At 34.3% G+C, this 24,156-nt stretch overlaps 1 protein-coding gene across 1 annotated transcript in view; it reads left to right on the forward strand.

Annotated features, from left to right (window-relative positions):
- The first annotated feature begins 68 nt into the window (after positions 1-68).
- LOC136037221 (uncharacterized) overlaps positions 69-24,156 on the forward strand; it is a 27,853-nt gene continuing 3,765 nt past the window's right edge. Inside the window, exons 1-7 of the mRNA XM_065719822.1 lie at positions 69-201; positions 8,726-8,903; positions 12,925-13,084; positions 14,435-14,586; positions 18,601-18,712; positions 20,468-20,639; positions 24,124-24,156. The exon at positions 24,124-24,156 is cut by the window's right edge and continues 146 nt beyond it. Of these exons, the coding sequence (XP_065575894.1) occupies positions 138-201; positions 8,726-8,903; positions 12,925-13,084; positions 14,435-14,586; positions 18,601-18,712; positions 20,468-20,639; positions 24,124-24,156 (871 nt within the window). The 5' untranslated portion in view covers positions 69-137. The remainder of the gene's footprint in view (positions 202-8,725; positions 8,904-12,924; positions 13,085-14,434; positions 14,587-18,600; positions 18,713-20,467; positions 20,640-24,123) is intronic.

Consider the following 24,156-nt stretch of genomic DNA (forward strand, 5'->3'; position numbering starts at 1 on the left):
GAAGATTCTGAAGGTGCTCGTGGTATATTTCGTTTATATTTGTTTACTATCTGTAGATTGATTCTGGTGACGACGCTCAACAAGAATTGGGTTGGAAACTGGTCCATGGTGATGTCTTCTGACCACCTAGGAAGGGGATGTTACTGTCTGTCTTCGTTGGATCTGGTGTACAAGTTTTTCTTATGACTTTTATCACTTTAGGTATGACTATGACAAACTCATCTCTTTGTTTTACAATTTGTCAACCTAACTTATATCACTAGTTTCGAAAGTAAATATAAATAAATCACTTAAATAATGTGCCACAAAAACAGTTAACTGAATTTTCTCGCCAAATATTTAGGTATTAAAGTATTTATTAGCTCCAATTGTTGACTGATGTGTCAAAACTCTCTAAATTGCTTTGTCATAATCACTGTTTGTCAAAATAACTGTTGTCAATGTCGCTCAGAACGGTAGTGTGGCGAAATTGGGCTCATTATATTCTTGGAAACTTGAAAGTATATTGAGAGCAGAAAATTCTTTAAGGACCAATTGATTCGAACAATGTGTACTAGTCCAAGTTGCAAAATTTCATAATTAGAGGCACACAGTTGGCCCTTTTTTTGTAATTTACGAATGTCGTTTTGATAAATGTCATTTACGCTTTATGGAAAAGGTACATACTTATATACAAAAACAAAATCGGAGAAATTTGAGCTATTTCTGTTGTTTTTTTTGTTTTTGTTTTTTTCATTATAACTAAAAATTAAAAAACTGCTTTAACATTGTTATAAGGGTGAAAACACGGTATTGGTTTTGTGACTTACACTCGTTTCACAGCCCTTTTCCCTAATTTTCAAAGTAACCATAGAACATCCAGTGACTGTGCTTACATCAATAAATGGAGAAAAAAAAATTAACTTTCATTCGCTATATCAATACATCTCCAAGCTCAGTTGAATTGTTCTTAAAGCTTGTTAGAAAAACGTGACTTACCCACAGCAGAAGGATTTTATTTTCATTACGTTATTTTCAATTGAGAATTTTTTCTTCTTGTTGGTGACTCATCTTTACCAACAAACGCTTGTACCAACCAGTATCCAATACAGATGTCTTGAACACAAAATTCATCTTTGTATCATTTACAGAGAAAAGTTTATTCTGGGTTTTGTGAAGTTGGCAACGTGACTTGCACAGGTGACTTACACTCGCGTTTTTAGTGCTGTGAAAAAACATTTAAATGTTTGATTTATTTGGTTAACTTCAACTATAAAAAATAGGGACAAAAACTAAAGGAGTACTTATCACTTTCTTTCAAGCATCACTAGTGATTTGACATGGAAACTTGTAACTGAAAGACTTCCCATCAATAACAGGACAGGGCAGAATCTGGACCACTTTAGAAAGTTCAATTTTATCACGGTTATTGGTATGAAACTTGAAACAGCACAGAGAAGCACCAGCTTTTCTGACGAAGATCACTTCAACAGAATATGGACAAAGAGTATCAATCATTCCAACATAAACTTTTTCACAAATACTTCCTCTTTTCCCTTTCAACTCATAAGCAACTGTGATGAACATACCCGCCATTAAATGCTTGTGCTGAAATCCATCAGTTGGTGCTTTAAGGGGAGTTTCATTGTCATCCTTCTCTTCATTGGCGTTTCGGGTTCGCTTGGACCTTCAACTGCAGTCTCCGATGGTCCATTATCATAAACTGTATGGAAGTGCCCATCTGATGAGATGGATGAAAGGACGGAATGAAATTTCACGTGGAGTGTCTTCTCACTGCATGGAGTGGCAAAATGAATCTTGTGCGTTTTCAAAATTAGCTGTTTCCTTATGGCGGACCCGCGTGAGGATTCAAGAGATGAATGGATACCTTCAAGTCCTGAACTGGCGTGGTAAAGGACCATAATAGAAGTCTCGTCTATTTTCAGGGCTTATTGAACTGTTCAGCAGTGTTAACAATAACTTGGCCTCGCAAAGTCTTCAGCCAGACCTTTCGCTTTACTTCGGCTTCAATTCCATCCATGGGACCTTTGCCGTGAGCTGTTACTGAAAACGATCTAGTTCCAGGACACCCAAAATCTGATGTGTGATGAACAAGTGCACCAATCATGTAGCAATTCTTGTACTGACTGGCAGCACGGTCACTCTAGTGATGTATAATGCTAGGTTGGAAATGATGTGTACGCAAATGGTCGACACAAATCTTGGTACAGGCTGCTACAGCATTCTTGTTATGAGTTAGGTCGTCACTTACGACTGCACAGCTCAAATGTGCAAGACCACCATTCAGACTACTGTAGTAGATAACACATGTGAAGATTGGCCCCTCTTAGAGTTTCTTTTACTTTCCTAAGCTCATAGTGCTGGCGATGCGCGTTATAGAGATGAAGGGAAATTTCGTTTTAGGTGTTCGTTGAGGCACATAAGAACTTCTTTAGCAGAGCCTTTCTTTAGCCAGATCTTTCTCTAACAAAGAACATAAGTAAACTTTGCTTTCTCTTTACTCGTGACTCGTGACAAAACGTGGCTTACACTCGAAACTTCGAGTGTGTCACGTTTTTTCACCCTGTGGTAATCAACCTCTCACATGGGAACCGCTAATCTTACTGACTGTTTCGTTGCACATTCTATATGGTGGAAGGGATTCGTCAGAGCCGAGCAGGCTGTGACTCGATTCTGCTTTAATCTGCGTTGTGGGTGAAAACATTACGTGCTCAAACGTGACTTACCCTCGCAGTAAAAATGGATAGCTTAAAATGAGTAGTCAAAAGTTTGTTTCATTAGATGGCGATTGTTGAAAGAACGACAGTTAATGATGTTATCTAATGATGGCTCTGATTTTAGATTTTTTCCAAAAGTAATTATAAGAGATATTTCTCATATTGCCGGACCGGTTCGCGAGGGTAAGTCACGATAATTTTTCTTTGTTATATTAAAAGCTCATTTACCGCCCTTCTTCTATTATTTTAAAAATGAACTACACAACCAAACAATTTAGATTCTTACCTTTCTAATGATGTATTCACATGTCCAAAATTATAACTTTTAGAATTTAGACCATGTGTCTGAAATACTGTGTTTTCACCCATAATATTCATTAACTTGATTAGTCATTTAAGTTTGTGTTAGTTTTGGGTTTCATTTATTTATTTATAGTAATTTCTGATCTTTTTCAGTAAACTTGTCTTACATTATTCCTGCCCTCTTACGTTTTAATATCCCTCTTTGGTTTTCTTAGAAATCTTGTTTAGAAGATTTGTTTTTATTGTATAAAAAGAAATGATTATATTAACTAGTTTAAGAATTTATATAATAATAATAATAATAATTTATTTTTAACCCACATCATAACAAGTTATGGCACTTGTGGAGTAACAAAAAGAAAAAAAGAATGAAATACACTACAAGTAAAATACACTACAAATAGAAAAAACATTACGCTACAATGAGATTAACCGAACAGACGGACCAAAGGATGATGAGGCGATAAACGATAAAAAGCTGATTCCGACAACCTTCCATACATGAGGGCCAACTTTGTACTTATATCAGGGACATCAAACTTACGAATTATCTTCCTATTGCTATACGAAGGGGGAGATAAAGTAAAAATTTACAATATCTGAAATAAAAATCCGAATCTGATTAACATCTTTATTCTTTAGAAGGGGATAAAGACCAGAAAGATAAAGGACAGAATGATCACAAAATGTAGTATATAGTCTACCGAGTGCACCTCTATTATACTTCCCTCGATTAGCAACTATCTTAGAATAGCCCGTTTGAATTTTCTTTTGAACATCACGAACAGTGCACTGCCGTAGGCAAGAAATTGAATTCGTAACAGTAATACCCAACCACCGAAAGATGGAAACAAAGGGTATTGAAAAACTGCGACAAGCTAAGGGAGCATTAGAGGAAGTCGGACCATTAAAAGCTAGAAATTCACATTTCTCAACATTAAGAGAAAGACCAATATTAGAAAATAGACGTGAAACTTTTGAGACCATAAACGAGAGACCTTGCTCATTTTTACACAAAAGTAAAAGGTCATCTGCATAAGCAAGATAAGAAACATCTGAGAGTCCAATAAAATAATTTGATCTAATTTCATCTAAAATACCAGAAATGCACATTTTGAATATACTAGGTGATAAAACCCCTCCCTGCTTGACACCTCGACATAAACGGACAAACGGAGATCCAGATTTATTAATTCAGAGAAAAGAATTCTCATACCAAAAACGAAGAAAAAAATGACTGATAGATTTACACCATTATTAAAAAGGGAAAAAAAAGCTTGACTGTGAACTACATTGTCAAAAGCTTTAGAAAGGTCCAAAGTACACACATAAAGTGGCGACCCCTCAGCCATGCTATTCTTAAGGGTGGAAGAAAGAACACGGTGTGCATGTTGACAACCAATACCAGCTTGAAACCCGAATTGATTCGATCCGAAATTTATATTTTCATTTAAATGAGGAATTAAAATATATTCAAGGATTTTACTCAAGTTACACGTAGTGGTTATAGGGCGATAAGATGAACATTGAGAAGGGAGTTTTCCCCGCTTTAGAACTGAGGTGACATTTCCACAAAGAAATCTATCCGGAACCAGAGAAGATGTTAAACACATTTGGAACAACAACTGCAAATGAAATAAAAGAACAACACACTTTGAATTTATATTATTTACACTAATACCATCAATATCAATGGATGAAGATTTCAGTTGCTTAATTGCATTTTCAACAGCAGTTATTGATACTGGAATAATATGGCCCTGATGAAGCGAAGGCGGTAGAATTTTAGAAAGTAACCGAGAATAATGTGACTGCACAAAAAATTAATTTTGGAAAAAATTCCCGAATAGTAAACATACCAAGTTGAACTAGAAATCGAATCACTATTATAAAGATCACTTTTATCCAGCTTCTCAGAATTGATCAATTTAGACCAGTCCTTTTTAGAGGCTGGAAATTCCATACCCTTATAACGAATAGATTTAAGGTACTTTTTATAATCATTCTTTGTTTTCTGCTTTATATCTGCAACAGACCCCGTTATAGGTCTACCACAATCAACCCAAATTCGAAGCCAAAGTTTTGCCTTATTTTTAAAATTCTTTAATTCAGGATCGGCAGCCCATATAGATTTCCGCGTTTTTATACGAATATGTTCCTGGGGAACCGCAATTTTTTCAGCTTCTTTCATACATCTAATTATATCATCATAATATCTATCAAGATCACGCTTACTACCCTTTACTTGCAATTGGAGTAGATGATAAGGCACACGAATACAATTAAGCAGTGTAGATAAAGACAATATAATAAAGCAATATCGGCTCTTTTCTAATTACTACATTTAAACCATTTAGAATTCCTAATAGGGGCAACATTGCAAAGGTTATGTTTCAGTTCAGTAGTAAATGAAAGCGATAGATGGTCAATGTCATCAGACTCAATATCAACATGAATAATCGAGCATTTTAGCTGTGACGAACTGATTATATGATCAATATTAGAAACACTACCAGATTGATGGATATAGGAGTATGATAGATCTTTCTTCAGAATCACGTAAGGGGGCATGCACTCCAATATTTCTCGGGATCGATAACTGTTCATCCAAATCCGTGTTAAAGTCACCAAGAACTATAAAATCAAGTTTATTTTCCTTGACACGATTCATCACGGCCTTTAAAGACTTGCATGTAATAGCAAATTTATTAATTGACTCCACTGTATTATTTTTATATGGAAGATAAACATAAGCAAACACAGTACTATTTACTCTAACAGCAAGAATGTGCTTGTCCGAATAAAAAAGGGATGGGTTCGAAAGATCAATACTTTTTTAAAAAATACAGGCCAGGCCTCCAGAAGGGCGGCCACGCGTGGTAACAGCATCAGAAGTAAAAACCGAATGAACAGAGCTTCGATGAAGGAAATTTCTGCTAGAAGCAGTTAACAAAGTTTCCTGTAGGCAGATAACGTCAACGTTCTCGTACAGATCGTCAATATAAGCATCTTTATTTTTTGTGCCATTGATATTGTGCGATATGATTGAAATTTGTAAAGTCATTTAGAGGTTTGTTGACTAGCAAAACCATGGAGAACGGAGCATGACATGCTAAAGAACACGTGTTCACCGTTGCAATTGGCACATTTTGGTGAGGCATTGCATGGATTTTCTTTTGAACTAATATGAGGGCCGGCACAACCAGCACATTTGGGCGCAGGACTGGGACAAGAAGACTGGAAGTGATGGGGCGATCGGCACTTAAAACAACACTTTGGAATTTCCTTAAACTCACTCAGTCTAAGGAATTCATAACCAATTCGTACACCGTCTTTGAAATAAGCTGCTTTAGCAAAAGAATCCACAAAATCAAGCTTAACTGTTTTCGAAGAGCCAAGCCTTTTGGCAGCAACAATACCGCTACAATTTGTGAAAGACTGAATTGCATAATCCTCTGGAACACCTTTGATAATGGCCGAATATTTCTTAGAAACTTCTTTGGTTGACGTACCGGCGAGAATGATGGGAACAGATGCACGAAAGTCTTCGGCAGCAGATTTATCAATATTTACATACCACTTATCGTGAACCGGGCGAATACTGGATACAAGTTCATGGCCACTGATTTTATCAATAGCGTCTTTCCTTTTAATTGGATCCGATAGATGAGACGGCACTTGAGAGACGACAATAGTGGTTGACTGGTAATTTGAGCCTATAGGTTTTGGTAACTGAGGGTAATTGAGGCTATAATTGTCCAACTTTGCTGACACAATTTGAACAAGTTGATGAACTTTAGAGGCCAATTGTGAATAGGCTACAGCTGGCAACACTGGAACTTCAGTTGGAAGTTTAATAACATACGTTGGCATAGAGATACTAGCTTCATCACACTTCTTCAAAAGATCGAGCATGTCTTTAATATTACTGGTTGCAGACTTTGCACCACTGCGGCGAGGGGGAATTTCTTCAGGCGCAAGTTTCGACCATAAATCAGCCTTAGCTTCAACTATTTTTGGTGATTCAAAAAAATCCACTCCATATTCAATAATTTCCTTCTCAGAAATCGAATTCTGCCAATTACTTTGGACAAAATTTAACACAGGCGAATATATAAGTTCAAAGTCATTCAGATCCTCCGATTGTTCACTAATACTTGGCATCTTTTCAAGGCACCTGTTTTCAACCACCACACAATTTAAACCGTTCAATTTATAAATATAGGTCACTGATATATGACATTACAAATTCCAAGCAAATTGTTGCGAAATAACAAGGTTACTGAATTAATTATGAAGCATAGGTCAGGATTAAAAGTGTCTATAATTCCAAGGCAATTGTTGCGAAATAACAAGGTCACTGAATTAATTATGAAGCTTAGGTCAGGATTAAAAGACTCTGTGATCCCAAACCAAATATTGTGAAATGTTAAATTAATTCACTTGACAAGAAACTCACTGATTTAGCAGTGTTCATAAAATATCCAATTTTAGCTGTTAACCATTGAACTCTGAAACAAGACTGATGAAGACTGAAGAAATGAGTATTTCAGATACTCTGAAATACTGTGTTTTCACCCACAATATTCATTAACTTGATTAGTCATTTAAGTTTGTGTTAGTTTCGGGTTTCATTTATTTATTTATAGTAATTTCTGATCTTTTTCAGTAAACTTGTCTTACATTATTCCTGCCCTTCTTACGTTTTAATATCCCTTTTTAGTTTTCTTAGAAATCTTGTTTAGAAGATTTGTTTTTAATGTATAAAAAGAAATAATTATATTAACTAGTTTAAGAATTTATATAATACTGTATAATTATGTCATATTGATATTTGATAATTTAGTTTATCTAAAAAATAAAGTTATACTTATACAAGTATAAAACGAACAGTATTATGGACCTCGCCTTGTTGAGAAAAGGCGGATGGCTCTTAATATTTGTTTTGTTTCTCTGTTCAGCTGAAGACAGCCAATGCACATTTGACGCAAACAGTCAACGTTGTATTTGGTTTTGTTTTAGTTTTGTCCGTGGTCTGGAAAATTCTCATCTGAGGTTTTTGTTTTTTGTATTTCTTTGACATGATGCTGTTGTGGTTTTTGTTAATATTTGAATTTCATCCTTTTTCTTTGTTTTTAAGTGTGGTTCTGAAATAATATTTCTAGAAGGTTAGAGACTAAAGTTCGATCATCATATGTCGTTCGTAATCTGGGGCCTTCTGTTTGGAATAGTTTGCCGGCTGGCATCAGGGAGTCTGTCACTTTATATGGGTTTAAAAATAAATTGAAAACATTTTATTTAAGTAATAGGTTTTGAAGGGCAGAATGTTTTTGATGTCTTTTTTTTTGCAGTTTATTGATGTGGGGTGGGGGCTGAATACCGGTAAATGATATTTAATATGATTATTTTTTGCCATTGTTCATGTGTATGTGTTGTTATTTTTTATATATAAGATAGGCTAGGTGGTTAATCATGAGATGTTATGTTTAGGTATTTATTTATAAGATGTAAATCATAATATGAAATTGCAGCACAAGTCCTTAGGACTTTCTTTTTGCTGCAACAATTTATTAGTGTTGTCATTTTTTTATTTATGTTTGTATTGTGGATAAAATAAAACTTACCTACCTAAAGCTTAGCATCTTAATCTAAGGTAAAAAAAAAATGTTGTTTTCGTTAATTATAATTTTGATTTTGCCTTTCAGTTTTTTCTTGTCTTGGATTTTTATCGCCTGCAAATCGAGGTGCATTGATGACTTGTGCAATGGTACTGTTTGTTTGTATGGGTACTCCAGCTGGCTACGTATCAGCAAGAATTTACAAATCCTTTGGAGGAGAAAGGTGTAAGATGAACGTGATTCTTACTTCCATGCTCTGTCCAGGGTATATACAATGTTTCTTTACTTTTGTATGATTTGAATGAAGGTCAGATGATTTTGGGTGGTGGGTTTTACGTGTGGACACCAATGGAGAAAGGGGAGGGCTATGGTTCCCTCCCTTGGATTAAAAAAATAAATACTTTTTTTGGTATTTTGATTGAAAAATCGATTAAACAAAATAATTACCATCCTCATTCGACTGGAAGCTTATTGTTTATAAATATTAATAACTCAATTAGGGACCTATACGAAGAAGCTCCCCCCTCCTTTTGTCCAATGTGACTGGTGAGTTACCTTGTAGTTTTCGTATAATTCGTCTTTTCTTTTTACGAATTGGGTGACGGATAGAAGATTTTACGCCATTGCCCTGCCTAGGATATATTTTATATTTTTTTTCTTATCGCCTGCAAATATGCTACATTATTGTAGGTGGGTTTATTATTTCGGCGGCATTTTCGTACTCTTAAAAAGAAATCATCACAGGTGTAAAAGGGGTAAGGGCAGGGGACCTATTACCCCTAGATTTTGAAAAATCCTTTCTATGGTATTTTCATTACTAAAAAAGGGGGGAAATCCTCCTGTCTGTATTTTCGTGAATTGATGCTTTAGAAAGGATTTTTTTTTTTTTTTTATCCATAATTATGGAAAGGAAAAATTTCTTCAGTATCCTATATAACTATATAATTCTCCCTACCCAATGGATCAATGGAAGGTTTCTACCGCATAAAATTCCCCCATAGAGAATTTCTCCTGGGGAAAATTAACACCCCCACGAAAATATCCCCAGACAACTTTAACTCCTTTGAAAATTTTACCTGGGTTATTTCCTCGGAATATCCTCAAATATTAGATTTAATTGGAGAAGAGAAAGTAGGTCACATAAAATCAATTTTTTATAAGAATTCTTGTGAATTCCCCCGTGTAGTTTTCCTTTGAAAGTTCATCCCCGGAAACTTCCCTCTTCACGGACAATTCTGCCCTTGGAAAATACTTCCGCAAAAAATTCTCCCCGCAGAAAATCCCCCCCCATAGAAAAATCACCCGCCCCCAAAAATGTCTGTTTACTTCCTAATAACAAGTACTATATATAAACAATGGACAAATTTCATAACTTACAACCCTTTCCCCAGGGACTTGCAGGGCCGTGTCATCCCCAGATACATGGTTACTTGACCTTTCAACTATTTTGATCAAAAGTGCTATCCCAAAATGTTGGTTGGATGATTTTGGTGAATAGGAGTGTGGGAGGGGCAGGAAATCTAGTTGCCTTCTGATCGTTTTGGTTACAAAATGGGGAACTAGAACTGTAATTTCCGTTTTAGCAAGCCCTCTCCCGATCTTATACGATCATCATGGCAAAAAAAAAACAAAAAAACAATAGAAGTAATAAACATACATCCATCATCTTTCTTCAGGCAAAATTACAAAATTTCACATTTTTGCCGATAGAAGCTACAAAGTTTCGCAATATGATTTTCAGATATGCCGAGTCTGATGAAGTGATTTTTATTAAGATGCTTTGACTTTTTAGGGGCGTTCCCGCTCTGTCTAAAAACAATTTCTTACAAAAATTTTCATACAGACTTTCTTAGGCTCATAGCTTTCGATGGGTACATGAAACTTTGATGAATTTTATAAATCTGGAGTCGGCATAAAAAGCCAATTCATTTGATGTATCTATCGTTATCAAGATTCCGTGTTTTAGAGTTTCGGTTTATATTGTGAGAATTTGCTCCTTACTTACAGATTGTTACCATGAATTATTTGAATGACTGATCAGGCTTGGAATCAACTTTCAGAAGGGACATTGGTGGCAGACTTGGACAATAATTTTATGACAAGATCGTATAGGCATTTCTGAGACCCTTATTACAAGACTTGCACGACCTAACTGGATCAGTTAGAAAATGCTGAAAATCTGGAGACCCGTGATAGATACAGCTGCTGATGAAGATTGCTTTGCATTGACTACTGAAACTTCATCAATTTCTTCCTAAAAACTGGCTTTATTCTGTAGTGGCTGAATCACAGGGACAGAGACTTCCCTTGCATCTGTTGATACAGATTCTATTAAGGTCCAATCCATGTCTATTGCTATTTTACGCTCAACTTGGAGATGATCGTCATAGTTAATACACAGTCACTAGAAACACGAATTGAGGTATATGACAATCGTAACCTGATCTGAAGTAGGATCTGAGCAAGGCCTGTAAGCTTATGTTTTATGTAGCCAAGACTTTTGGAGGTTCTCAGCAACATTTGAGAGTCCACCCACACTAAACGGAGCTTAAGATCAGGCCTTTGTCAAGTTATGGATACAGCTGTGCATGCTGTATATCAACATATATGAGTCAGTGAATTGAACACGTTATTCTTCTTCTTGGCTATTTGCGAAATAAATTTCTATGTTGGATATTTTCTGCTGGACGCTCACCGGTGGATACCAGAAAAAGCCGAAATAATATCGTTTTCGATATCGATACTTAGGCTTCGATATTCAGTATTGATATTTGGTATGATATATCGATATTGATATTTAATATAATCCAACACTACTTTTAAGCACTGATTTTTAAAAATATATATATATATATATATATATATATATATATATATATATATATATATATATATTATTATTATTATTATTATTATTATTATTATTATTATTATTATTATTATTATTATTATTATTATTTATTACCCGTCAAAACGGAAAAGACGGAGTATTTAAAAGAAAAAGAAAGAAAAGCACAAAAATGTAAATACACTTCCGCTACAAATATTATAAAATAATACTGGTCCAGGGGTGGTTGGCTCTTAAAACATTGGTACTGAATTTGGAGCTTCTTCTCTGTATGGCCATGGAAGGGTTGGTGACCTTATATTTCCTGGAGATGTCACCATTGCTGTGCCACAAAGGGAGACGCAGGAGAAACTTGGCATATCTGTAAAATCCACTGCAAATGGCCTTCTTTTTGGTAGCTGTGAAAATTTTCCAGAGGGGAACCAGAGCAAGCAGATGGGGGGTAGTAAAAGCATTGTATAGCCGGGCAAGGGGAGGACGGTTGAAACGATACTTATTGGCAACAAGTAATCCGTAAGCCGCTCGTAGACAGGAACAGAGGTGGTTTGTCAGTGCTTAGCGTGTGTCCTTCAATGTAGAAGAAATAGGAAGGCCAAGATACGCAAGGGACTCACAACGCTTAATCAAAGTGTCGCCAATTTTAACGGAGAGGTTAATTGGAAGCTTATTTTTGAACCATTGAAGAAAAGAAGTTCTGTTTTAGATTCGTTGAAGTAAAGTCCAATCTCCTTGTATGCCGCTGCAAGTGAGTCATAATTTTGTTGAAATAATGATATCGAACGAGAAACATGAAGAATGTCATCAGCAAAGTTCAGCAGCGAAAGATTAATCCCACGGAAAAAGCACGACGGCTTGATAATAGCGTTATTAAACAGTGATGGAGAAGTTTTGCCACCTTGACGTACGCTTTTCTTGACACTCAGCATTTCTTTAGAAGGAAAAGTACGGACGGAGAGAGGATCAAGATGACAGCCGAGAGCTTGTAGTACATACTGTAAACAGGGGAAAAGATGCAAGAGGAAACACCTCGCTGAAGGGCTTTGAGCAGGATATGGCCATGTATGCCAGAATCGAAGGCTCTCCTAACATCAACTGCTCCAAAGACGAGAAGATCACCATTTTTATATGCATCAATAAGAAGATTTGCAAGAACGCTGTGAATGTGTTCCCGTCCTGAGTGCTTTTTGAACCCGAATTGGTCGTCCCGAGTAGTGCGTTGAAGTGCAATTTCATCAAAAATAAGGGATTTAAATAGCTTACAAAAAGTAGTATATATATATATATATATATATATATATCTTCTGTTAATTGTATAACTGTTAACTGTCCATTGTCAACTGAACACTTTATTGTCCATTGACTAGTTGTATACCTCTCCATTAATTGTCTGCTTTAACTATATAATTCAATTGAGTAATTACTGGTTCTTTCCTTTTAGCTTCATTTTCTCTATATTCTTCTTATTGAATATTGTGCTATGGGCCAACTCAAGCTCAGCAACTGTCCCTTTTCCAACACTTGTTGCCCTTTTGGCCCTCTCGTTTGGAATTTCACTGCCTCTAACTTTTGTTGGCGCTTTCTTTGGATTCAGGAAAAGGGTAAGAATTTTGTTTGATAATAAGTAATTAATTTATCATAAGCAGTTTCCACGGTTTGATCTCTTATATAATTAAAATGAATATAAGCACTTAACTTTAGCAAAATAATCCTTTTATCTTAAAGTAAATAATTCACTGTTATAGAGACCTATCTCCCGTTTCTGTGCAGGGTCTTAGTCTTTTTTTTTATAACTTCTTCTTTAATTTGTCATTAATTTTCAATGTAAATTAGAATATCTGGTCAGTTATTTTCTTTGCAAACTATATGACACCCTGTATGAGATTGATAATAATGTTGGAAACGAAATAGGAGTGTGTGTTCTAGTTCCATACACGAAAGTCAATATACTGAAAGCTCTTATGAGTTTGGAGCCTGTAACAGTTCTATTATTTTTTAAATATTGAGCAACAGTTTGAAATGCAATATATTCCATCAATAACTTTTTTCAAAGTCATCTTATCAATTTGCAAAATGTAATCAAATTGCCTCTTTTTTTATTATATCATATGATTCTGCTTTTTTCTTTCTTTTTTTTTCTCTTTTCATTGTCTTTGTCTACCCAATTGTTTTTTCTGCTCTTTCTTTTTTAAGCAAGGGAGGTTTCTGCTCTTTCTTATGTAGGTTCAATTATAATTTTTGACAATAATACTATTAATTAACAATATTAATTAAAAATATAATTAATTAACAATGACGAGGTTATATCGGACGGCTGCTCTTGACCAGTGTCTTACTGATCAATTACATTATATATATATATATATATATATATATATATATATATATATATATATATATATATATATATATATATATATATATATATATATATATATATACATATATATATATATATATATATATATATATATATATATATATATATATATATATATATATATATATATATATATATATATATATACATATATATATATATATATATATATATAAATATATATATATATATATATATATATATATACATATATATATATATATATATATATATATATATATATATATATATATATATATATATATATATATATATATATATATATATATATATATATATATATATATATATATATATATATATATATATATATATATATATATTTGTTAGCATAGATATAAATGTATATATAGATTTTTGAATATAAATTAGCACATTTAACTTGCATTAATAGTAACGTAGAGTTACATGCTCTTTGATATTCCTATGTCCAGTCTAATTCAAAAGCTCACAAATTCCTTTTTTTTATACGTAGGAATAAAGCGTTTTATCAGCCGATATTGTTTGTTAGTTATGTATTCCCCATTTTCAGTTTTATTCTTCTCTTTAGGGAATTGAGCATCCAGTGAGGACAAATCAGATACCAAGGCAAATACCAGAGCAGAGCTTTTATACCAAACCCTTGCCTGGGATAATTATGGGTGGAATCTTGCCATTTGGATGTATTTTCATACAACTTTTCTTCATTCTCAATTCTATTTGGTGAGGCACTTTCTTTTTCGTGAATCTAGGATTATTATTATGAGTTTAAAATATATTTTTAGTTTTGAATTTTTAATTAAGAAAAAGAGGTAAAGGTTTTTTAATGTGATAATGTGAGGTAATAATTTTTGGCTAAAGATTCTGAGACTTGAGCGTCTATTTATAATTTTCTCTTTCAAATTCGAAAAGTTTACTTAAGGAATGATAGTATTCATGCCTGTTCACTATCAATAAATATAGAACATGCCAAACACAGTTTTGGTCTGTTTTTCTCAGTTTTTGCATTTAATGCACATTGCTTCCGCTCTAAAAATAAAATGAATCTCAGATCCCAAAATAAATACTAGGTTTGTTTTGAAACGAAAACATCGTTTTGTTTCTAATCTTTCGTTAGAAATGTTAGAAAGCCTCATAGAACCGCGTTTTATAATGATTATCGTTAGTTTGAGCAAGCCTAAAAAGGTAAAAATGCCGCTCGTCATTTACGTAAAAAAAAATCTAGTGGCTCGTGGTCCTTTTTTTATGGGTGTTTTTGAAAATGATGTTTTTTTCCCATATTAATATTTCTAAAATATACAGCAAATTGCAAAACTATAGCTTTGTTTTCTAGTTGCAGTACATCCAACAAGAACATTTAGAAATTAGACTAATAATAATATTGTATTTGTGTTTGATTAAATCAACAAATGTACATTCACGAATCTTACTTCTTTTCTTCTTTTTATTATATCAAGAATGAAGTGAGATTCTATCAAATTAGAATTCTCTTTAATGTGAAATAATTAAATCTTTTTTTTAAACAAAAAGGGAATAACGGGGAAGTAGGGAGTGTACGGATAGAAAATAAGGAGCATTGGGACAAAAAACGATTATCTTGAAATCGAAAGGGTGAATGGCATGGAAAGAGGAAACATTGGGAGAAAAAAAAACAAGGATAGACAAAAAAAAGGATAAATAGAAAACAGGGAGTGCAAGAGTAGAGAAGCATTATCTTAGAAACAAGAAGGTTAAATCCGTGCAAGTGGCGAGCGTTGTAGGAGAAAACATATGGAACAAACAAAAGAATTAACACTAAACATAATGTGCAGGAATAGAGAAGAATTATCTTGAAAACAAGAAGGTAAATAGCATAGAAGTGGTGAGCGTAGGGACAGAAAACGAAGATAGACAAACAAGCAAAAAACTAGAAGATACAGAAAATAAGAAACTTAAGGATAGAGCACAATTACCTTGAAATAAGAAGGTAAATAACATACAGATAAGGAGCTTAGGGAGATAAAACAAGGACAGACAAACATAGACAAAAAACAAGGATAAATAGAAAATAAGGAGCTTAGGGACAGAAAACCATTATCCTGAAAATGAGAAGTTGAATAACATGTAAATAGGGAATGTAGGAAGAGAAAACAAAGATAGACAAACATGAAAAAAATAAGGATAGAAAACCAGGAGCGTAGGGATAGGTGCCGATTATTTTTAAAACAAGGTGAATAGCAAGGTAAGGAATATACAAACAGTAGAGATATGAAAACCTAAAATGAGCTGAAATAAAGTTATATCATAGATGAACCCCAAAACCATTTCTAGCGTCCATCTCAATTTCATCATTGAACTTTAGTTGACCAAAGCTTAGCTTCATGGTTTGATAGATCAAGAAATCTGGACTGGTTTGATAGATCAAGAAATCCGGACTGGTTTGATAGATCAAGAAATCCGGACTGGTTTGATAGATCAAGAAATCCGGACTGGTTCGATAGATCAAGAAATCCGGACTGGTTTGATAGATCAAGAAATCCGAACTGGTTTGATAGATCAAAAAATCCGGACTGGTTTGATAGATCAAGAAATCCGGACTGGTTTGATCGATCAAGAAATCTGGACTGGTTTGATAGATCAAGAAATCCGGACTGGTTTGATAGATCAAGAAATCCGGACTGGTTTGATAAATCAAGAAATCCGGACTGGTTTGATAGATCAAGATCCGAACTGGTTTGATAGATCAAGAAATTCGGACTGGTTTGATAGATCAAGAAATCCGGACTGGTTTGATTGATCAAGAAATCCGGACTGGTTTGATAGATCAAGAAATCCAGACTGGTTTGATAGATCAAGAAATCCGGACTGGTTTGAAGCTTTCATGCCTATTAGAGATAGTTCTGTAAGAGCCAATGGTCTTAAATTTCTTAGTGAAAAACTTGACAGCAGCTTTTAAAGTGGATTTGAGCACTTTTTTTTTCAAAAAATGGAGAAGGGATGGATGTCTCTAAAAATCAAAGTGTTAAAAAAAATGGTTGCTAGACATATTTCTAATGAAAATTTATGTTACTTTGCAAATATTGTCAGCTATAGTTCTTAGAAAAAATGACACACAGATAACATCCCGAAAGCCCGAGTGAGAAAGGCCTACCAGAAAATTTACAGTAAGTATGCAAGCAAGAAAATTTGAGAAAGTGCATCAGATAATATGATAGAGTAAAGACTGTGACATTAATTTATTGCACATTTATGCTTATGAATACTTGTGATTATTATAACCGGAAAAAGCTTATCATTCCTGATTTGAGTTCCTCTGCCTTCACTCAATACCCTGAATAAAAAGGTATAAGGATAAAGATATGTAAATAAAACTTTCTGGGATGTATCTAGGACAAAATTAGGGGAAATGAGTTTAAAGTGAAGCCGTTTAGGAAATTACAGCCTAATTAACTTTACACATTTGCCAGGAGTTTTGAATAATAGTTTTCTGAGTTATATTTGTTTGTCTCTTTTTTTTTTTTTTTTTTTTTAGTTTCACATTATCCTATGTTATTTTACAATGAGCTGCCTTTTCATTTTGGCATGATACTTGCATATGTGATAGTACGACGATTCGGGGATGCTAATTCTGCAACTTGCTTGTGAAAGATGTCGATTCTTGTTCGTAGAAGGGGTGTTGCTGAAAGATGGATGCAATGCGCCCAGGATTAGAAAAACGATGCATTAAAATGCATATTCTGGGGACTTTTTGCCATCTCGTCTTAAGCCGCTTGACTGCTTCTGCGTCCACTTTGGAAAATTTTATTTGTCATTAACACGTTTTGGGGTTGGGGCGGGGGCTGTTCGTCTTTCTTGAAGCCCTGACCCTTTGAATAATATGAAAGTTGAAATATAAAACGTTGAAAAAAATTGTTTTATTGAAAGTTTGAATGACACGTTTAAGCTTTTTGAACTGGACTTCTTCGGTTTTCAGAGGACTTTTTTTAGCAGAAATTTTTTCCGGTGATCTGGGATCCAATTTTTTCCGGTGTGTGCTACTACAATGGTTGTCTATCCCTCAAATATTTTATGGTGTATCTCAGGATCGAATTATCGTAATATGCTTTCAATAGCTCGATAAGGATTATTGATGAGCTGTAAGAAAAAACTACATTTTTCTTGGTTCAAAGCTTTTTTTCCGATGGATCCACTTTCTAATGCTACTGCTTAGAAAGGAGCAAATAGTAATTTCTATTTCTCCTAGCAGTGAGAAAAACATTAAAGTTTAGGAAGTACACGTGATACTATTTCTCTTTCTCAATTACAGACTTAGAAACTGAAATAACAAACCGAACCGGAATCTTGAAGAAGCAGGGCATAAAATGGTAGACGGTGGTATGTTTAGATTTTTTTTGTCTTAAAATATTATTTATTATTATAAGAATATATTTTGGCAAGGGGGCGAAGGAATCGTCTCTTCAGTTTGAAACTGGTGCCTTATCTCTTGTTCGTTTCAGCAAAGCTTTGCAGTCGAAAGCTGAAATTTGATTTGAAAAGACAAAAGCTTGGGGAGAGAACTTCTGATAGACACCTGAAGCACAGACTATAAACCTAAATTTTGCGCCTCATACACTTTAACCTTACACCTGAAATTGGTGACTTAAGAAAAAAACGAATGTTAGTTACAAATTGAATTTAGATCTGGAGGAAAAGGAGAGTATACAACCCCATTTTTATGTTTATTATTTGGGAAACATTAATTTTGTTTATTTTTTCCAGGTCAAATCAAATGTATTATATGTTTGACTTCCTCTTCTTGGTGTTTATCATTTTGGTTATTACCTGTTCAGAAACAACTATACTTCTCTGTTATTTCCACCTATGTGCTGAAGTAAGTAAACTTCAATTCAGACTAATAGTAAAATGTTGTTTCGAAAACTAATCTATGAGAATTTCAAAAAATAGCCTGTAACCCTTTAAAATGATGTCGGATGGAATCAGCTTAGACACTAATATACAGTTATAAAAACTCCTACTTACCCATGAGAAGCTTTTGGTACAGAGCTCTGAACTTGGTGCCTCCTCCAAGCCCGCACTCCGACGCGTAGATCGTACTACAACACCATAGGCAGGAACGCAATTTTGTTTTGTTGCATACACAGCCTAGATACCAATATTGGTATATATGCTGTGCTGCCAGTTTTCTGTCTCCAGTCGCTAGCATCGCTACCGCGCACTGTGTCCCAAAAATAAATTGAGTTTTCATAATTGTATTAGTATCTAAGCTGTGAATGGAGGCAGATATGAGGCAATTATCAAATCGCCATGTCAGAAAGCCTTGTACAACAATTAAAATCCCTTTTTTGAATGAGTGACAATGATGTTTTTTTTTCTCTACTGCTAACAGGGCACTGGAATATCGTAGAGAGCTTTTTAAGGCCTCGTTTGAAAGTAAATTCCAATATTTAGTGACTTTTGTAATTAATTAAAAATAATATTGAATTCAAATACATTTAGATTAAATTCACGTTGATTTCAAATAGGTTATAATAATAATCAATGCGTTTGACGTTACAATCGCGTTAAAACACATATTTAGAATAATTCTTAACTTTTTGGCTTGCTACAGGTTTTGCTACTAAGAAATCCAATATTGTCCTGGATTTCTTGACACTTTTTTTTATTCTAATTGTCAATTAAAAAGTGTTTTTATAATATGCCCCCCTTCCGCTGAAACATTTTGCGTACGTGCGGGCTGCTGCTAGTTCAGTAATGTAGTGAATTCAACTTTAGTCATTCATTTGAGATTTGAATCAGTTCGGTTGTAACGTGTTTAGAAACAGCATAATCACATTTTATCAGGCTAGTTTGTTGGAAGGGAAATTCTTAGTTGTTACTCTAGCGAAGTTTTCCTAGCAGAAAACTTCTCAGCTTTCAGAAGGAGGGAGAATGGTTGTTGCACCCCCTTCCCCTTGGTTTGAATTTTCAGTAAACTTTTCTTTTTGCGGGGGGATACTTAAATAGTATATTTTAAAGCTAATTTCTTTGACTTTACAGTTTCCATAGATGACGATGATATTTCGATTGGAACAGTTTTTCACTGAGTGTGCGATATATATAAATATAAATATGTATATAATATTAATAGTAAAAATATTAGTAGTAAAAATATATGTTACAATAATCATTCTCAATTGCAAAAAAAAGGCTTTAGCTTGAAAAAACGAAAATAAAATATAAGGAAAGAGAAGAGGACACGAATTTTTTTTAACTGATGTGCTTGTTCGATAATCTTTTAAGACTACCGGTGATGGCGGGGCTGTGATTAATCTTAGAATTTTTAGAATTGTGATTTCACGTGCCTGAACTTGATCTTACCTCTTTGTGGGAAATGCCACATTCGTGTCATTTTATTCCAGAAAAAGAGCATGTTTTATCTTAATAAATGTGTTAGAGATTGGTAATTGAGGTTTTGATTTTGTTTTCAAATCTAATTCGATAATCGTATATGCTGCTAGAACCAAGTACCATGTGACAGTTGAGGTCCTGTTTTGTTAATTGTTAAGCAGTGTTGTCACATTCACAAACTGGCTGTTTTGCAAACGGTCTATAACTTGGGAAATCATCCAATTTGACTTTTTTTTAGGACTACCAATGGTGGTGGAGAAGTTTTATGACGTCTGGATTTACAGCATTTTATCTGTTTGCTTACGGCATCCATTACTATATGACTAAATTGAATATCGACCCGGGTGCATCTTCCTTCCTTTATTTTGGATACACCTTTATTATGGTGGCGCTTTTCTTTATAATGACTGGTAAGTCAGTTTGCTTAGTTATTAGCCATAATCTATTTTTGTTTTGTTACTTTTAAAACTTGTTCAGATAATCAGTTTTAGTGTCCTTAGGGAAGTATAAACCAGGGCTAAGAAGTAATGGAGATTTTATGGTTGCTACAACTTAAGGATGTGTCGGTTAAATTTTCACTTTTAGATTAGTAATTAAGAAGTCCTTGGGTCGTCATGAGACCCTATAGTCTCCAGTTTTAAAGATTAGGAGCAAACGGTTGATGCATTTTATTTCTATAATGTTTTTCCCCTATTTTTGTTATATTTTAAAAAAATGGTGCGTTCCAGAAACCAATTAACGCTAATGCTAATTATTCCTTTGCTTTTATTTTTCTTCCAAAACACCTGAAAACAAAAGAACTAAAATTTTTATGCTTTCGATTAGTATAAGCAGTTGAACTACTGAATTTTATGTTGTTGGCCATTTAAAAAAAAAATGTAATAATTAACAAGGGTGTATCCAGGATTTTTGTACCGAAGGGGGTGGGTAGGTTTTTTATGAAAAAATTCAAATAAACGTATCAAAACTCATTTATACACTTTTCTGCTACGTTTTTACAAGTCCGACTATTTTTTTTTTGGGGGGGGGCAAACCTGGTACCCCCCTGGATACAGCCTCGATAACAAATAATTAATATTCTTGAGGGATAATTGGCTTCTGGAAAATACCCTTAGTACATGATTCTATCATCAAATTTCTTCGGCATTCTGACTTTATTACATCCAAAGATCAGGGTTGCCATTGACATTACACCAGAGATCGATAAGTCAGAGCAAGTAAAGTTGACTGTACCCCAGTATGAAGTTTAATGGATAATTGTCGATATTTTATATGTGAAATGGAGGCTTCTTGTGTTATAAATAAGTGAAGCAGTTAGGAAAAGCTAAATCTCACAAACCCATACATGAAGTCCTTCAGAAGTTTCTAGTACAAGTAAATGAGGAACCACTCTTAACATCTAAAGGTCAGAGGTAGAAACCGCTGTGGATCTCTCAAATCCAATAAAATGCCCGGGATAGACGGTATACATGCAGAACTGCTCAGAGTAGAATCCGACGTTGTCATCAATCTGTACCATGAGACTAATCCCCTCCACCAAAATCACTATTCGGGGCGAGGAAATCGAATGGGTCGACCAGTTTATTTACCTAGGAATTATGCTATCATCCACAAACGACTCCTGTCCCTTGCCTTGACTTGTTTCAAGTGACTACGTTCTATTTGGAAAAATAAATACCTACTTGGTGCCTCCTCCAAGCCCGCGCTCTGACGCGTAGATCGTACTACAACACAATAGGCGGGAAAGCAATTCTTGTTTTGTTGCATACACAGCCTGGATATTGGGTGCGTTTCTTTACTTGTCCAATGGGATTTTTACTAATCGAGGTTTAACCCCTAAAAGATAGCAACAAATACTTGTCTGGCCACGTGTCACTGAAAACGGCAAGATTAATTGCGAGAATAGCAACATTGGTCACGTGTATGTCATTGACCCCGTTCAGTGTAAACAAAGCGTGAATTGATTAACAGATCTTTAGAGGCAGCAGTAAGTAAAATTTTTATTGTGTACATCCTAAGTTACAAATACCAGGTAATATAGCCTTTTTTTTGGGGGGGGGAGATTCTACTTCAGCACAGCTGTTTATGTTTTAGTTACTTTTCTGCTGTTGTTGTTACGAAACTGTTATATTATGTTACCGATTATTATTAGTTGCTTTTTAGCTAGTTCAAAATTTGTTTTCATAGTTCGTGGTAATAAACTGAGTATCCCCCTCAACAGACCCTTCCCCCATCGCAGGTGGTTGGTCTTCAATCACTTTCGACTTCTTTGAAAAGGATTAGAGCTCTGAAATTCTGATGTAGTGAGCACCCTCCGAAGTTTCTGCGATCGCGAGGTGGAGTTGGGGATGGAAAGGGGAGTCTCCCTCCTATAAAGAATAAACTCTGCTCATTTTAGCGCCTAATATTTCTCTTTACTTCCATAATAACAGTATTGCCCAGAAATCGAGACGATTAAATATTAATTTTACATTTGATGTTTTTCTAAAGTTTTTTTTTAGCGTGAATCAAACGCCCATCTCAGAATTTCATTCGGATGTCTTCAGAAGAAAAAGGGGACACTGGGAGGAGGCTAGTTGCGTGCTAGTTGATCTTTAAATAAGGATAAACGCCACATTTCCTTTCTGTCACTAAATAAAAAACAAGTTTTTTTTAACTGAAAGTAAGGAGCGATATTAAAACTTGAAAAGAACAGAAGCAATTCCGTACATAAAAGAGGTTGCCCCTTCCTCAACACGTCACTCCTTATGCTAAAGTCTGTTTTCATTGTTTTAAAAGTAGAGTTGGGTCACAGAGTCAAACTTTAGCATAAAGAATGAGGCTTTAGAGGGAAAACTTTTTTTATATACGGAATAATTTCTATTCGTTTTAAGTAACAATGTCGCTCCTTACTTTCAGTTTGAAAAACTTGTTCTTTTATTTAATTTATAAATATTTTTCAACTAATGCAGCTTTGAATTTTGGGTACTGTACATGAAAAAGTAATGAAAAATGTATATTAATTTTGGCATATTTATTCGCATATGAAGGATTGCCCCCTGTCAATACCTTGATCTTAACGCTAAAGTTATTAATAGTAAAAAAAAATTCCTATTCTAATTAAACTGCCCCCATGTTTCAGTTGCCGTACTTCAAAAATTGGGACAAACTTTAGCATAAAGAGTAAGGTATTGAGGAGGGGGCAAACCTTCATATCGATAATAATTTTCGTTCATTTTGATGTTTAATGTTGCTCCTTACTTTCAAAAAAATAATTTTGTTTTAATTTAACTAACTGTAAGTACGGAGCGACTCGGCCCAATTGCACAAAACAAAAAATTAACAGTAGTTACAACAAAAGACTTAATTTTTTATACAAATTTAAAATAAATAATACTTATTATGTTTAATATTAACCTTCAAACGGCACAGGCCTGAGGAAATTAGCCTGATTATCAAATAAGGGAAAAACGTTCCGTAAGACTTAATAAATCTTACACTCGTATTTAAAATCACACCATCAGATTCACTGTATCAGAGAACACTAATGCAGAGGTTTCAAGCTCAGATAAAAAAAAAAAAAACAACTACAAACCACGCTTTTTGAACTGAAAATAAGGAGCAACGCTAAAACTTACAACAAACCTAAATTTCGTATATGAATGGTTAGCCCCTTCTCGATGCCTCATTCTTTACATTAAATTTTGACCTTTGGTCCCAATTCTTTCCAAATTTTCTTTAAGAAAACTTAAAGGCCATTTAATTAGAATTAGAAGCTTTTGTAGAAGTGCTGAAAAACTTGCCTCCTTATTTTTATTGAAAACAAACGTGCTTTTTAAAATTTATTCGTTTAGATGTGATTTTCCCCTGTTTTGTTTCACTATTCTGATTGCTCAGTTTTCTACTTTATTTTAGGTAGAACCTCTCCCAAAATGTCCCAGACGGCGC

The sequence above is a fragment of the Artemia franciscana genome, chromosome 16, assembly GCF_032884065.1.
Source record: "Artemia franciscana chromosome 16, ASM3288406v1, whole genome shotgun sequence".
Classification (NCBI taxonomy): domain Eukaryota; kingdom Metazoa; phylum Arthropoda; class Branchiopoda; order Anostraca; family Artemiidae; genus Artemia; species Artemia franciscana.